This window comes from Convolutriloba macropyga, chromosome 1, assembly GCF_964194025.1.
Source record: "Convolutriloba macropyga chromosome 1, txConMacr16.3, whole genome shotgun sequence".
Classification (NCBI taxonomy): Eukaryota; Metazoa; Xenacoelomorpha; order Acoela; family Convolutidae; genus Convolutriloba; species Convolutriloba macropyga.
Window position 1 is genome coordinate 48,696,591 of NC_134468.1, and position 16,994 is coordinate 48,713,584.

At 35.1% G+C, this 16,994-nt stretch overlaps 1 protein-coding gene across 6 annotated transcripts in view; it reads right to left on the reverse strand.

Annotated features, from left to right (window-relative positions):
* Window positions 1-16,994, reverse strand: part of LOC142339779 (uncharacterized) — a 77,263-nt gene that overhangs the window by 14,338 nt on the left and 45,931 nt on the right. For 4 of the 6 annotated variants that reach the window (XM_075390050.1, XM_075390042.1, XM_075390064.1 and 1 more), the window contains 8 exons: window positions 12,254-12,364; window positions 11,775-11,804; window positions 11,082-11,338; window positions 7,730-7,829; window positions 7,076-7,187; window positions 3,271-3,432; window positions 2,956-3,048; window positions 469-798 (listed from right to left, as the gene is read on the reverse strand). In XM_075390050.1, coding sequence (XP_075246165.1) covers window positions 469-798; window positions 2,956-3,048; window positions 3,271-3,432; window positions 7,076-7,187; window positions 7,730-7,829; window positions 11,082-11,338; window positions 11,775-11,804; window positions 12,254-12,364 — 1,195 coding nt within the window. Of the gene's footprint in view, window positions 1-146; window positions 179-468; window positions 799-2,955; window positions 3,049-3,270; window positions 3,433-7,075; window positions 7,188-7,729; window positions 7,830-11,081; window positions 11,339-11,774; window positions 11,805-12,253; window positions 12,365-16,994 lie in introns of all 6 variants that reach the window. The other 2 variants (XR_012759032.1, XM_075390058.1) reach the window with 2 other exon arrangements.

Here is a 16,994-nt window from a genome sequence, read left to right on the forward strand (position 1 = left end):
ACTGTTGGAATGACAAATGGCGCATTAGCTGATTTGATCGAGTGCAATGCAAAATAAGGCAGCTATGCGAATGATTGAGCCGCATATCAGTTAATGTGGTGTCCGCAGAGATTGATTAGAAAGAGAAAGGGAGATTACAAACATGCCTCCAGGAGAGAAGAGGAACGAAGATAGCGTCCTAAAACAAGGATCAATACCCTTGCTTGAAACAATCTTTTTGTTAGCATTCATTTTAATAAGTAAGATATTAGTTTTTATCCAGCGTTTGTGATATTAAGCTATTAGTGCTATTCTGCAGCTTGCAAATTTAATTTAACACCTATTGAATTACAACTGAGCACAATTTCAACCATTCGCTTCAAAAATTCCACACTTAACTATATTTTTTATAGTATCAGTTTTTGACACTAGTCAAAAACTTTAATTTAAACTGCATTTAATTCAGCTAACATTTTTTTCTATGCTTACCAAGGTAGTAGTTTTAGGAGGCTTCAAAGACTGCATACATTGCTCTTGGGTGAAACTATCTTCAGGTGACGGTTCGAGTCTCTCCCCCTCCGTAGAGTAATGGTGTGCTATTGCGTCGTTAGGAGTGGTGTTTCCTATACTGTAGTTGAACTTTGGGTTTCTGCTACTGTGACTATGGCTCTGACTATGGTTACTGGCGTGACTGTGGTTATGATGCTGTCTGGTAGAGATGAGACTGCCATTAATGATTGCTGTCTGTTCCTGGGGAGGAGGAGGAGGAGAGTGAAGGCGGTTGTGGGATCGGAGAGAGTCATTATTGTCCATGTTCCGCTGAAAAGTAGCTCAGATTCATAAATAACTCTGATACTGAACATGCTTCCATGAAAGTCAAGCATTGTTGAATAAATTGCGATTTATTTCTGAGTGTAGCTGAAACTCATACTGAAGCCCTTCTGAGAAAAGTCTCGATCGATATCTTTTTTTAGAGAGATAGAAACAGTGGTATCATTGAAAAGCACTCGAAAATGCATGAATCGTTGAGGAGCTTTTTCAAATTTTTGTATTCTGGAGGGAAATTGAGGTTTCAAGATTTCAGAATTTTTTCATTTTTTTACCTCACAATAAATACCAGTTAAAATTGCAGTAAATTTAGTAAATTTTGTGCGTCTTGTGTGTGTGTGTGTGTGTGTGTGTGTGTGTGTGTGTGTGTGTGTGTGTGTGTGTGTCGGGGGGGGGGGTACCAGGTTTACCCAGGTGAAACATGCAACAAATAATTAAAATCTTTGAAAACATTTGGATCCATACCACCCAGCTCATTCGGTGCAGATTGTGGGCAAAGCCCGGGCGCGTGTTCCATGTAAACCCCTTTTTCGCACATACCCCTGCCAAGGTTTCACCCTTAATACACCCCTAGTTATCTGTGATAATGGTGTGATGGCCTAAGAGTATAATAAACAGGTATTAGGTGCACCAATTACAGGGTTTGAGATGTCACTATTGAAAGAACAATTGTGCATAAAAATCAATGTGGTATTTTGCTATTAAAACTTTTAATAAATCAAGCTTCAACTATTTGATGACTTTGGATTAACTGCTAATAACTCTGTATTAAATGAAAAATATCAAGGATTATGTGCTGAAGATTGCCAGATGAAAGGGCAGTTCCAATTGTTGCTTGTAAATGAAACAATAACTTTAAGAACGCTAAAATTTAATTTTCATTTGCTCTTGAACGAAGTTCATAGCAATTATTGAAAACGTGTTGGTCTTTTTATGCAGATTTTTCGCTTGACCATTTTGCGTTTTTCTACTAGAACATTCTTTTGACTTCTCAAGTGACTTTTTCACGCTTTCGTGCTTCATTTTTGAGTGATTCGTATTGCTCTCACTCTGAAGAAAAGCTTGTTGCTAATATAAAGTCGCTTGCAGCATAGCAAGAATACGGGCGCAAATAGCACAGTAGGCAGTGCATAGGGTTATGAAGCGGAAGGGAATGGTTCTAATCCCGGTGGTTTCAATCGTTTTTTTCCACCCGCCTGTCGTTCGAGAGCAATTCTTCCGACATTGGGGGGTTTTTGTTTATTTTTTGTCAGCGGCATGAGAATTATGATTAAAACTATTTTGTTAAAATTGTTTTTTTCCTAGCTGCCTGGTTTGCGTGGAGTTCAGATTTTCCAAATATCGGTATCGAGAATTGTTATTAATAGCCGCACGATAGCTATTATTGGCCTTCTCTTCGTTTTTACAATTCAAAGAATTTGAATTGTATTGGGGCGCTGTCTTCTTTTTTTTTTAAGATCTGTTCACACATTTTCATGATTTTTGAAGTCAAATTGGAGTAGCGATTTTGGTCACGCCGAAACAGGAAATGGCGCGAAAAAGCAAGTGGTTTTGCGGCGTTAAATTTTTTCGCTCTAAATTTGAAGTAGAGTGAGAAAACGGTGTTTGAACAAAAATTCGCTTTCTCGCTAGTGGTTTTTTGTTCACATGCGGCAATTTCACTTTAATTTTTACTGTTTTTTCGATTTTTTGGATAGGATTTTTTCTAAATGGTTTTTCCAATCCATTCATAGTCCGTTTTAGGTCTAGTTTTTTTTAGTCAATGAAAATTCTTTGAATTGTACGTCAGGACTTGTCCTGCTATGTTTTTTCATTTCGTCGTCACAATCACTTCAAATCTGCTTTTTGTTCATTTGGTCATGCAATTTCAACTGAATTGCGTGCGTGACGTCACTTTTCACTCTTATTGGAGCGAGTTTTTCGTTCATTTGCGTGATTAATTTTTTGGTCACGCGTGACTTACCTCACTCTCAAAAATGACTTCTTAACTGAAATTGACCTTTCTTTACTTTAATTTAAAAAGATAAGATCAAGTGAGTGCAAAATGTTCCAAATTTTGATCTGGAACATAGTGCGAACGCAACTTAAGGACCCGCCTTGTTTGCCTTTAAAAATATAGCAGGCCATAATTTCTTGTGACAATCTTACTTCATCAGCCTCTGGCTCCGTAGAAATGATTGTCGACTCATTGTATCCATTGGCGACTGATTGGTGATGCTTCTGTGGTCGCTTTGTGTGCTTCTGAAGAAAACGCATCTTACAATAACCTTATAATAAAATTAGGCTTTTTATAGGGGGCCGGCTAATTGAATGAATTTCATTTGTTTAATGTTTCTCTTGCGTGTTCAATGATGTGTGATACTGGCATGCTAAAGGTTCATCAGTTACATTTTCCAAAATGCCAGGGGAACGTATTTTAATATTATTAACAAAAATGATACTGACGTATCAGTTGTTTGATACCTTTCTATCCAGGATACGTTCCTCGGTGAATATTGGGAATCCGCCCCCACTCCTGGACGCATAAGGACTCTGGTACATGCTGATTGACTGCAGTGTCCTTTTAGAGGCCAATAGATCCCCTCCTCCGCCTTGACCCGATCTGCTTCCCATTTCAGCCGAACTCTACAAACATGTCACATTATAAGCTGCATAGGGTACATGCCCTATTTAAGTTGAACAAATTTCTCTCAAACTTCAGAGAATTTATTTCAGCCGCCTCATTATGGTCGGGTAAAGCATACCTTTGCTGGCTGGGTGCTATTTTGTGCCATTGATTGTAAGAAAAACAAGGAGCAATTGAGTAACCCAAATTGACCTTATTCAGCGCGTTGACCGTTCGCTTTTTTTCCATCTATGAGAGATGCCCCAGCTTAGTGAGAGCTACACATGCATGTCATCCGATTGTCATAAAGGATGATCTGTTTTTGTGAAGTTCTATAATATGACAGAGCCAACTTGTACCAGACCGGGTTTTAGCTGTCAACGCTATACGTTTCTTAAAAATGTCGAATTGCGATGAATATGGTTTTTGTTTTCACCGCTTTCTGTTGGCAGCAGTGAAATGTCTGTTTAAGTGAGAAAACCTTGCTGCAAAATACCGCTTATCTCAAAAAAAAAATTAACGCAAATACTTCTCCATTAATTGAAGTAATTTAAATAACAAATTTAAAAATAAGCGACTTCTGACGAAAGCCCAAAAAAGTGTGACTAGGAAGAAGTAACAGGGCAGTACTTCAACCCTGTTGATGGAATTGATTTTTATGATTGCTGAAATTTGATGAATGCGGTGAAAACCAAAATTTCACGGCCAAATTCACCGCTAAGAGACGATAGTGGGAAAAATTATCTATTTTGACTGCTATTTACTGCAAATATCAAATTATTTCCCAATTCGTAACACTTTGACCGGGGATTGCCTCCTATTTACCTTACATCAGAGTTTAGCATTGAATTTCCAAAATGTGGATTGAGCTTCTTAAACTCGAAGTAACATTCGCTCATTTGACAAAATTCCAAATAACAATCACGCAGCAGAAAGAATTCAAAATGCAGTCAACATTGTCAAATGGAAAATTTCAGTCGGACAAAAAAATATACATTCTTGTCTCTTTTGACAGTAACCTCTAGTAACTAGTAGTCTTCATTAGTTTTAAACTTGAAAAGAACTGTCTAACGTTTTAACAGCAGCAGCAATAAATGACTTTCTAGCAATAATTTTATAATCAAAACTTAAAAAAATATTTTGTTGTATTTCAAGCCTAAGATACGAAAAACAAGCAAACAGTTATTTGCGAAAAATGATTTTTAACCGAAAAAGCTTATAATTGATACCAGCTGGAAAATCGATTCGATTCAATCATATAACAATCCTTTCTATCTAACTTTGAGAACGTAGTTTTGCTCATTTTTAAGTCATGGACTTTCGTAATCGAGATGAAAGCGTTTTGTTCTGATAAAAAAGTTATTTTCTCTAGAAGGAATAAGAATAAGTTAAAAGGATAATAGGGACTAGCGTTTTGCAGCAGGAATCTATATATAGTAGATTAATGTTGGTAATTCAAAAAAAGGAATGGAGGAGACTCAAAGAAAGCAAATATTTTACTCGACAGAAATGAAGCGAATCAATATTTAAGTTTACGGTTACTTTGTTGCTCATGATTGGATATGTCTATTTAGTTGCTGCTATTATGACAAATCATCAGAAAACAACAGAAAACAACTAATAATTGTAGCAAATGAATAACTGGACTGCATATTCATTATTCCAGAATTATTGAGTTAATTGTACAGATCAGGAAAATATTAATGCTTTCCAAGATTAAGGTAAAGAGTTCAAATCTAAGTTTCAGTTTATAAGACCGCCAATAAGACTTCAGCTGATTGCGTAAAGTCTGCTCCCATTAAAGTTGTTCTAAATGTTTTCAGCTTCGATGCGGTAAGGATTTCGTGAACATTTTGTCAGCTGGAACCCAGTGAATTTAAATAGTCCTATACTACGGTTGGTCCCGACTGAAATGAATTTTTTTCTCGATGTGACTGGTCATGTTGTGCATGACTGAATTTGAGAGAACAAATTGATACAACTCTAGTTCTGCTCCCCATTTGCTATTGTATGATTCAATTCTATAACAAAGTTCTCTAGGAGTTGTTTCAAGTAGATTGCTTGCTGAACTGCTGGTGCCTTTCCCTGATATTCCGCGATTGCTTCCTGACACCCCATCGGAGTGCTGCGCCACGTCCGTTGAGCTTGAAATAGTTGTTGATATTTTGTCGTTAACATCACCAGACTGGTCTGCGTTACTATGCCACACTAGATCACACTCAGCCCCGTTTGTGCAAGAAAGTTGAAAAGTGCACAAACTTTTCAACTTTGAAGATAACGTAGAAGACGTTTTCCGCATAGCCAGTGCTGATTTGCAGGTGCATTCATAAGCCTGGACAGAATGTTGACGGTGAACATGATATCTGGCCTCATCTGCCTAACCAAATAATAATCGTGCAAATTAAGCTTCGGTTGATCCTCTTTCACTTTTTCGTCTCTGTTATGTGCTACAAAAAATTCAAAGTTCAGTTGAGCTGAAGTCCTTGAGGGTTTTCATTGATGCATTTTAAACCGCTCAGGTATTGTTTTTAAGCAATGTTTTTTATCGACTGTGATTTTGCCGTCTTCTCGTGTGAATCTGAGGCTAACTCTGGTTCGTAAAATCTTTTTTGTATTAGAACTGTAAAAAGGGCGAGAAATTCAAAACTTCATTTTAACTACCTAAGTTTACTCCAATTTTTGCCATTTGATTTTGGCGATGCTTTAGTCCCACCCATCACCAATTCCCCCCCCCCATCACCATATTTTCTCCTTTTCCCTTCAAAATTTTAAAGTGTTCCCCTTTTCCAAAGTTCAGGAAAAAAGAACTTTTTATAGAAATCAAAACTAGATGCTTAGAGCTGCCAAAATATTTTTTTCAGCGATGCGTCATTAAAAAGTGGAAATTCGTTCGATGAACACAAGCCTCGGATATTTATTCCCCCATATTGAAAAAATTGTTGGAACAATATCAATGTTTCTTTGTTTGCAGTAAGCTAATGATATGGAGGATTTCAAATCACGTCCATGTTAACTGTTTTTCTATATATGCAGACACGGTATACAAACTAAGTTATTAAAACATGATGATAGAAAAATAAATGCGGGTGCGTAAATTAATAGGCCTTGCTAGTGAAAAAAAATCACATTTGGCACGAACAAGTTTAATATTTTGCTGTTAGAAAATTACTCCTTGTGATCGTCAATCTTTTGATGAAGTCTATGATTTTTTTTCACCAATTTGAAAATTAAAAAAATTAAAATGTGACTTTTCGACCTTTTCGATCTTTGTTTCGTACATTTAGCAAAGATTAAACATTTAAGTAAATGTTTGACTATTTTAAGTGCAAAATAGAAGAAATGGACGTCGATTCAATCCAGAGCCGAGCTCTTTGTCTAACGTCGAGCCAAACTTGAGGACCGTATCTTACATCGACCTAATGTCGAGGACACTATTTTCGTCGATGCTAACCCAAGTATTTTTTCCAGTCACAGTCGAGGACAAGCAATACAGTCGAGCCAAATTCTTTTCAGACAGAATATCGGTTGTCAACGGTCTTTTCTTGCCTGATATCGTGCTTTCCTAATCAAATGCCGTTTTCTCATAATATGGGCCACGGATGTTCATAAGCCGAGGCCTCAACTAGGGTGCATCATGCAATTGAAGTGTTACGTGTGACTTGCCTTCTTAGAATCAACTTGGACTGATTTCTTTCTGCTCCTGAACTTCTTCTTCAATTTGGCACTTCTTGAGTCCAGAAACTCGGACTCAGATGTACTGTCCGAGTCATCAGTTCTGAAATAGAATGTTTCAATGAAATATTATTGGCCAGATCAGTTCTCTCCCCCGAAATGCCCAAGAAAGCAAAACTTCACATGTGACATCGTGCGGCCATGCACATTTTTCCTCGTGTCATGGTTGAAAACACCTATTTGAGCAAGAAAATTGCAAATTATGTAACTGGTTGTGCAAAATGTTAATTTTTCAGAAAAGGGATCTGCATTTAGTTTTTTTGGTTGTATGTCTGATCATGTACTCGGGCCTTTTCTCGGATGTGTGGTTCGCTTGTTTACATCGCCTGGTTTACTTTCATTCTATGATTTAAACAAAAAATGAAGTACGACTATGCTCAATAGCTCTGTTTATTTGCTACAAATTTGATTGTAGATCATACTTGTTGAGCCGAAGGCGACAAAGTTTTGGCGTCTATTTGATGCTATATTCGGTCGACGTGGTGTCTTTTTATAATCCATTATTGCGGCTCAGCTGCTTTTCTAGAAATACGCCCTTCCTATCAGGGGAGGACTGAACAAGACCTATCAGGGGAGGACACTTACTCGGACTGAACAGACATGTCTGCTCTTTTGATCCTCTCCAACAACTTGAGACAGTCTTTGAGATTCTTCGTCTTACTCAACACATTCGCCACCTCTGCCACTGCAACACACAACTATTTGTAGAAAATAAACTAGTGTTGCTTGCCTTTTAATTTTTGCAAAAAGTTCTTGACGATTTTTTGTCTGACAAGTTTGACTCTCTGAGTGATGAATTTCTCTGATTCAAAGATCAGCGCAAAACAGCTGAAATATTACGAGCGTATGAACAGGAGTAAATCAAAATTTTAGCAGCCCGAGAACCTGAGATATATCAAAATTTGTGTTCTACAACAAAGGTTATATAAGTAACCATTTTTGAAGCGCATTAAACAAACACTTTTAAGTTGTGCTTTTCGACGTATTGCCTATAACTCGACTTTTTAAAAACCTTACAACTCCATTTTTGTTTAAATTTGTACTAAATCAATTTCCAAATAAATTAATAGAACTTATGCAGAACCAGAAATTTGATTTTTTTTCAGGCTTTAACTGGATGAACTTGAATCATTTCTCAGTTTTTTTGCTTTGATTTTCTAACTTAGTGCAGCTGTTCGTTTACGTTATTACGTTAATTTTAGGCATATTTAAGCTTGCAAAGGACTTCCAATTTATATAAATGAAACTTCACCTCTAACAAATCCTAGAAATCAGAAAAAGAGCTTTTTAAAAATTCTGTAACCAATTTGTGTTTGATGAACAAATTATATTTGTTCAAAAACCCATGTTTCATTTCGTCCAGCAAAAACCCATGTATTATTTCGTCAAATGCCATTTGAGGGCTATTGTTTTAATTTGTTTCTTTGAAACAAAAAATATCTCAAAAACAATTTTTCACGACACCAAGAAGGGACATCTTTACACTTTCATGATAAGTAATTCAACTGAGCTTCAAAATTAAACAAAAAATTACAATACTAATACACGATCCAAAGTTTGTAAATACCAAAAACAAAATTGTGAACGGTTAATTACAATTTAGTTGAGAATTAACTTGGTTGTCATAACTAAGGTCAACAGATCAACAGTTTAATGAATTGAATATCAGCAATCAACACGTGATGTAGGCCTTTATTGCAGTTTGTTTTCGTTCTACGCACTTGGGTCAGTTAAGAATAAAAAAGCGTTATTGGAGGGATTAACTTTTCCTGACGTGTGTTTGCGGATTGCTTCAACAGTTGAAGTTTTCCCCACTTCATCAGAGACTGACTTCAAAAGTTCAAAGACTGTCTTAAACTAATCATTTTATTGTATAAAACTGTTGATTTTCGACGTTCGGATTTCCAATCTCTGAACGCTGACCATATGTTAAATGAAGATAGTAAACTACTCGAAGTTTTTGATATGACACTAAAAAGGCAACTTTCACGACCATGCTGTTTTAATTGCTAGAAATTAGATTTTAAAAGTACTGTTTAATGTTAAAATAAAAAAACAATCATTCAAATAAGTGCGGCCAGTGAAGCAGAAATCAGAGAACAATTTTTGTTAATCTATTACAAAAAGTTAACCTGTCTGTACAAAAGGAAACAACAGATATACAAAATCAGAAACAGCATCAGGTATACTTGTATCAAAAGTTTGTTTAAACCTTGGCCCAAGAAATTTCCCAAATTTTGATTATAAAATAAGTGCTTCAATAGTCATGTGAAAGTTGAGAGTTGTGAAAGATGCTTTTACTGTCCAAAAAAAATTTAAGACGGAGGGTGAAGTTGTTAGTTCTTTCACGGCAGCGATTCATTTTAAGATTTTTCCTATGAGTTGTTCCACCGAGTTCATTGGTCAAGACTTTTTTTGCATATACCCAGTGATGGTGCAGAGTTAGTTCTTGAGATTTGAGCAACTTGACAACAGTATGATGAAGGGTAGTAGTTTTACGAAAGTAATGCTTTGGCGAAATTAATCTATAGCAACTGCTTGACCTCTAAATTTCTATTGAAAAAGATTGTTAGTCGATGCATCTTTCGTAGGATTATGTAAAATGCTTGAAAAATAGCTTTCGGCAATTCAACATCCATTTCATTTAAGACCCTCAACTATTATGAGTAATGAGTGCACTGATTGTCGGATAAATCTCTTAAATATCATAAATCTCATGAAAACACTTATATCAATTGAAAAAGATGATCGGACTAAATTCCAACCTTTTGAATTGCTGTCGAACGAAATAAACATTCTGATATTTGGAAAATTAGGTCAAAAGTTGAAACTCAATGCAGTCATAATGTGGTTCTGTAAATATAGAGCGCCCAAACTTTTCAAAATCCTGGACGCTTTCTTTATCATTCAATAGAACTTTGAAATTCGAAAGCATTTATTGAAACTATTCAGACGTTCCCAATGTATTTTTTACACAGCAAGTCGACATCATTTATGCCCAATCAGAGGGCAGATTGCTTGATCCACTGTAGGAATACTGACAACTTTTACTCGCCTAAACAGAGGAGAGATTGCTTGATTCGTTGTAAGGATGTTGACAACTTTTACAAACTTAAGTGCTCCCTGCCGAATGGTTTGTAGTTTCTTTTCTGCTGAGTGACTAAAGTTCTGATAACTAAGCTAATCTTTGCAATAAAAAGTTACCGGATGTTTTGAAGTAATAATAATAATAATAAATTGTTTCCATCAGTCAATAAGTAGCTTCACAATTACCTTAACAAATACAATCACATGTTTGACTGTGGGAGAGCACTATTGGGCCGATCGCCCGTTCTCAAGTGTCTCATTCAGTTTATCTGGATGAAAGTGATTCAAAATGAAAAAAGGAAGCCCTGTTTGTCAAGGTACCATTAAACCTAGCAGTAAAATCATTATTCTGGTTTTGGAACGCCTTCGAGTTGTGATATTAAATCTCATACAACAGTCTGACTATGTCCTCATTACCCAAAATATAATTATCTAGAAATTGATGAGAGAAATTTTTTGTTTCGGCATTAGACATGTTTTCAATCTTTTCGATTACTTCATCGTCGTAACCTAGAAGCATTCTTAAGACCCGCCTTATCTTAACTATTATTGAAAAACTGTGAAATAGATTTTTACCTAGAGTTATTTTGTTTTTAATCAACCGCTTGCTTTTTAAAGGCAGTTTTGCATTGAGAAACCCTTTGAAATTGGTGAAATATTACATTGTCCCCTTATGTTTTTTAGTGTAAATGTTTAAATTTATACTCTGATCGATATTAATTTTTGTCCTCGAAAATTGGCCAGATGGGTAAGCAGTGAGTGCAATAAGTCACTGTAAAGCTGCCTCAGAGTTTTAGGAAGGGGTCTGGTAAGAGTAGTAAGAGCACAAGGTTTGAACCCAAATACTAACCAGCTTTGTCTTTCTCGGCCTTCGCAGCTGCCAAGTGGGCATCCTGCTGCTCTTTCAACTGCTTCTGTTGCTCAGCTGTCGGTTGTTGTTGTTGCGGCTGGTTGTCGGATGACTGCGATTGGTTGAGTTGATTACCATGATCAGCAGCTCCGGAAGTATTTAGAGTTTGTTGGGCTGATGACGTGTCAGCACATGATTGGTCGATCATCTGGTGCGCGATTACCCGCGTCAGCTCAAGAATGTAGTCATGTTGGGCTCTGAAGCAGATAAAAAGTTTTATTAATACTTACATTATACTCGGACAATTTTTCACTCGATTAAAATCAAGTCGAATTTGTTTATCCGAATAGCGAGAAATCTGCCAGGAAACTAAAGCAGCCATTACGAGCCAGCGCCCCTCTCACATAAAATGGACCATAACGTGGTCCTTTGTCAAATTTCACAAATTAGTGCAATATTGATTAAAGATGGCTCCTAATGAAAATTTAGTGACAACAAAATGCATTCAAAGGTCGTCATTTCAAAAATTCTGATATTTATGATTGATTGGCGGCTTTTTTTGCAAAATTCCGTCCTTAGAATATAGTTTTGAGGTTTCTACATGTTAATGAGGCGTGAACATAAATCTAAACTAATCTCTATTCTTTGATGAGATTGTGGTCACAATCGTTAAAATGAGAACGAGTAACTTACGAAAGCTTCTTCGACCGTGAACTTGTGGAGCTTGAACAAAAAGCTCTTTGACAACACAGAGTGAGAACAGGAAACAAAATGGCAACCATCTTTAAAATCTCAATCGGCTAACAGTTTTCTGACAAAAGATTACCCATTGAATCGAAAAATAAATTTTATTTAATATTTTATACTTATATTTTGGTGTGTCTTCGTTAATCTTTCGTGCTAAAAAAGTCTTGTAACTCGTTGCACCATGCAAAGTTGTTGCGTACATTTGTACGTATCTTGATGTTTGACATTGTAAATCTTTCCAAGATCTTGCCATATTACATGCCAGAAGCTTGTTAAATATAATCATGTTTTAGCATTTTTCTTATCGAAGTGTATTAAGCTTCCGTCCAATGGATACTTATACAGCATGTGATTTGGAAAAGTTAGTTCCGAATAACTAATCGTTGTTTTTTTAATGCTTTAATGATTCTGTCAATTTAACTTACAATTGGTCCGATATGATTTTGGTGTATTCGAAGAGTGCTTCCCCAAACACGTGACCAACTCTCTTCAGATCCTGGATGCCAAAATGCTTCCCCGGCTGAGTCATGGTCGCACTGGATCGGCGTTTAAATAAAACAAATGGCGTTTAACTTATCATTTAACTTTTTTTACATTAAAACTGAGCAGATATAGGACACGGAAGAGGTTATTAATGTTTCGTTTCATATAATATGATTCAAAATTGCCAGTTTGGACAAAACGATTGGTAATAAGAGCCAGCAGTACAAAGAATCACCTGGCCCATCTCAGAAGTCTACATCACGATGCCTCTTGTAGATCTCTTACCACATTTATTTGGCGTCGGAACCTAGATACTTTATTCTTAAACATACTAATTCCAAAAAATAGTCTCCATATGAGAACATCCAAATGAACATCTTAATTTGTTTTTTGTTTTTATTTTTCTCATTAGGAAACATTGTATTTGCAGAGTTGATCTTAGGTGAAATTGATTAGTAATTATTGTTACCATTTAAATTGAGAAACAAAACAAGGAGGCCCGGTAATTTACGTTCGCACATAAAGTTCCGACCCCGCTGCAAAGTTTAAAAAGACGCTCTTTTTTCGAAAAGATTCAATGTCAAGCTGGTTAGAAATATTATGCATCAAATGAAATCATTGAAAGATTCTTTTATACCTCAATAGAGAGCGATTGAGACCTTTTTTTATCCAGTATATTTCGTACGACTACAAAAAGAACGAAAAACACAGGCAAAAAATAAAAAAAAGAACGAAAAAATTTGCACGAAAAAATTTGCGCGAAAGCTATGTCCTGGCCAATTAAACAATGAGCTGTTCACTTAAAACCTTAATAATATTTGATTGCGTTTTTGTCAAATGACCAGAGGAGAGCCCATTATTGGGATACTGTGAAAAGAAAGTAAAAACCTATAAAATTGGTCGAACATGCAAAAACCACGATTTTTTTTACGAAAACAGGTTGTACCAAAAAACAATACCATTTGAGAAAAGTAAAACCGTTAAAAAAAGCAAGTTGTAGCTGATTATAAAAGGGATTCGATTTGCCTAAAGGTATGCTAAGCTACGATTTAACAGAAATAAGATTAGCGAATCTCAGAAATCAATTGTCTTTCTTAAAAAAAAACAAATATTTTTAAAATTCATAGCCAACATAAGCTTTCAACTAAAAGAGTAAGAAGTTTCTTTTGCAACTTTTTCGAAAACTAATTGCGCCTGTTATTAGTGAGACTGAGTTATTAGATTATAAAATAACATTAAAACAGCTTTTTGTAAAACGAATATTTTAAAATGACAGCAAAAATTCACAAAAATTGAAAAGTTTCTAAATTTCAAAAAAAAAATCTGGAACAAATTGTCTAAGTCCTGAAAACATATGTCAAACCATTTAAAAAAACAGAAAATCATTGGATCATGGTTTTCTTTGACGAAACATTTACGAGATTTCTCAATAATAAAGTTAATTTACGAAATTGATACGTCATTGTAACATACGAAAAAAACGCAAACCCGAAAAAAAGGATAAGTTGAAGAAAAATTTAATAGTTTTGGAAAACTTTAATTTGGAAGCCAATAAACCATTTGAAATCTATCTATGTCAGTTATTAAGTTACTTTATGTATCAATAGTTGTCCACTGGGAACTTTAATTACAAGATATTAAGCATACGACAACAAAAATTAAGTACAAATACATGCCTAAAATAAAAAAATCTCTACCAAATTCTGCAAGAGAACGGTGTCGCAGACGTTAAGAAAAAAATAAAGAAAAATCATACGTTAGGAAAAAAATCAATCTGTTTTATTACAAATTTTGTAAAACTTTCTTCCGGATATATTGTTAAGTAATGCGACAATTTGCCAAAGAAACAAAAATAACAGCAAAAATTGTCAATTATGCACAAAAATCACAAAATTTTGTGTGAAATATCACAGTACCAATGCCAAAATACCGTTCTTTCAAAACAACCCACCACAGTTAATTTATGTTATATAAAAATGAAAAGTTGACCTGTGTTTACTGAAATTAAGGTAAAAGTTGACAGAAATAATTTTAAAAAAGTTGACAAATTCCTAAAAACATTGAATATTCCTAAAAACGAATATATTTAATGACTTAAGAGACATTAGGTAACTACCCAATGCATAGTACAGGTTCACATTATTAAACATTAAAAACAAAAGTAAATTATTCTGAAAAAAAAAGACCAACAAAATTAAAATAAAAAATATCTGATTATAAGAATCTATGATAATATCAAATCTATCCCTGATTTTGTCACTTTCTGAAAAAAATGCCCAAATGTAGCAACGGTTTCAGATTCAGCCCAATTGTTGAGCGAAATGCTTCAAATATTTTGAAAAATTGGTGCATTTTGTACATTTATCGGGTTAAATTTAAAAAAAACGGCAAAACTTTAAATCCAGAAGACTATTACAAGGAGCCCAGTTTCAACTAGCTTTTTTGTGCAATTTGGAGAGATTATGTCAGCGATTTTTAAGTCTCCTTTTTCGGCAAACTTAAAGAAATTGGACCAAAAAGAACATTTTGTCCAAATTTTGATAAAAAATGTCTGAAATTTGAAAGTTTTATCGAAAATTTTAGCCAAAGAATCTCAAATCAAACAATTCAACAACGACTTTCTATTTGTAACAGAAAAAATAAAAATCTACTTTTATGAATTTGAACGTATTATGATTAATATTAGCAAAATTGTGCCCAATTCTAGCAAAAATTACTGAAAATATGAACAAAAATTGTCAAATATTCAAAAAATTTTAAATCTCGATAACTCCCTGTAATAAACTAAAATCAACGAAATCTTTTAGTTCAATATTCTAGGGTGTGAAAGCTTTTTAAAGATACCACTCACAACTCCCTGCGATGAACATATCGATCGGCCAAAATTGTCTGAACAAAAAAAACCCATTTGATTATATAGTTCCTGCCTCCCCACTAAAGTGAGGGCCAGAACAATAAGAAAAACCTGTTTGGCAACTCTAATCAGGATTTTTTTCTAAAGCTAAACAAAAAATCAGATTTTTTATGTGGTTGCCGCATTTTGCGAAGGCCAAAAAACCGTCAATTAGGTTTTTCAGCGGTCTCAATCGATTAGAAAAAAAAAAGATTGAATGAGCAACAACTACTCTACAGAGAAACCAAGAGAGATATTTGACACTCATTATTCGAAAACGAAGATAGAAAGAGTTTTCCGAGAGATCTTGACTTCGCTCATTTTCTGTTCGACATGCTGGAGCATGATTGTCTTTGGCAATTATTCCAGCTCTGAGGCCTTATATTGCACGAAAAGAGTTTCGAGTATATGCAAAACACTGGCTTCATATACTTGTTTTCAATGCAGAAAAAACCGTTACTTAGAGCAAGAGTTCTTAACATCAATGATTATCAGGTCACTGCGTGGGCGGCGGAGGGGCGTAATTGCAAGACATGACTGCATTAGGGATAAAAACATTGTCTGCTTTCTCCTCTGCAAATCTTTTCAGTAATTGAAAAAAATCTTATACCAGATAAATATCCTGGCCCAGGAGACACTTTTGTCCTTACCTGGAAAGCAGACAAATCCTCAGCAGTCGATGTAACTTTTGCTTTGTCACTGCAATCTGTCTGTCTAAAGCCGCTACGAATCTCTGGTACGCACTTGATGCGTTAGTTAGGTGAATAAAAATTTTGGCTCCACGACGAAATCTGCTCCAAATTGGGGATCAAATTTGTCCTTGATGGAATATCAGCAACTTTATTTTACAAAGTCCTTCTCATTCACCTCAATTCTATATTAGCAATGGCTTAATGTTTACTGTTTTACATTACTTACGCACCCAATCATAGAGGAAATTGTTTGAACCATTGACCATTGTCACTTGGTGAGTGGGGATTTTGATAACTTTCAAATAGATTCATTCACACCCAACGAGCGGAGATTAATAAGAGCTGAAGGTTGAAGAACAATAAACGGTCGGAATTTAGAATAGAAAGAGAAGATGGTTTATACTCCGTCATGAACTAATATTTCGATGAGTACACAATCGTATGTAGGGTCGATTTACATCATCAGTTGCGTCAAAAGTTATTAAACTCCTTAGAAACTCGAACTAACCAACTTCCAAGGAATTGTTTTGTTTTCTTTTTCATCTCAGTGACAATTCTTTAATGACAAAGTAGCACAAATTCTGTCGACTTCTGCTTATAACGTTTCTAATAATAGCATTATGATGAATAAGCTCCTACAATATGATTATTTGATTGGTTTATTCATTGTTAAAAAAGTTTAAACCACATTTTTGGTTTCAATTTAAAAACTTCGGCCGCTACACCAGAGTAGCAATACTAATTATTTGTATCTCTAAAGTGCGAAATCCCTTTAAGTTTAAACCTACGTACATCTAGTTTAAAACTGTTAATTATGAAAATGAACAACAGTCACTGTTCTACAAAATTCTCCTGCTTCTGAAATTGACAGTAAATCATATGCCAAATCAGCGAAAGCATGTGCAATCATGCTCCAGCATGTGAGACAGACATTGAGAGAAATCGAATTCCCTCGAATTCTATTTTTTTGCTTCTTCAATTTTTTTCTATGTGTATGAGACCACTTAAAAGCCTAATGGCCATATTTTGACCTTTGAGAATATCTTTGTTTCTTTTTTCAACCTGCGCGTAATTTTTGCTTCGTCTATTCTTTTGATG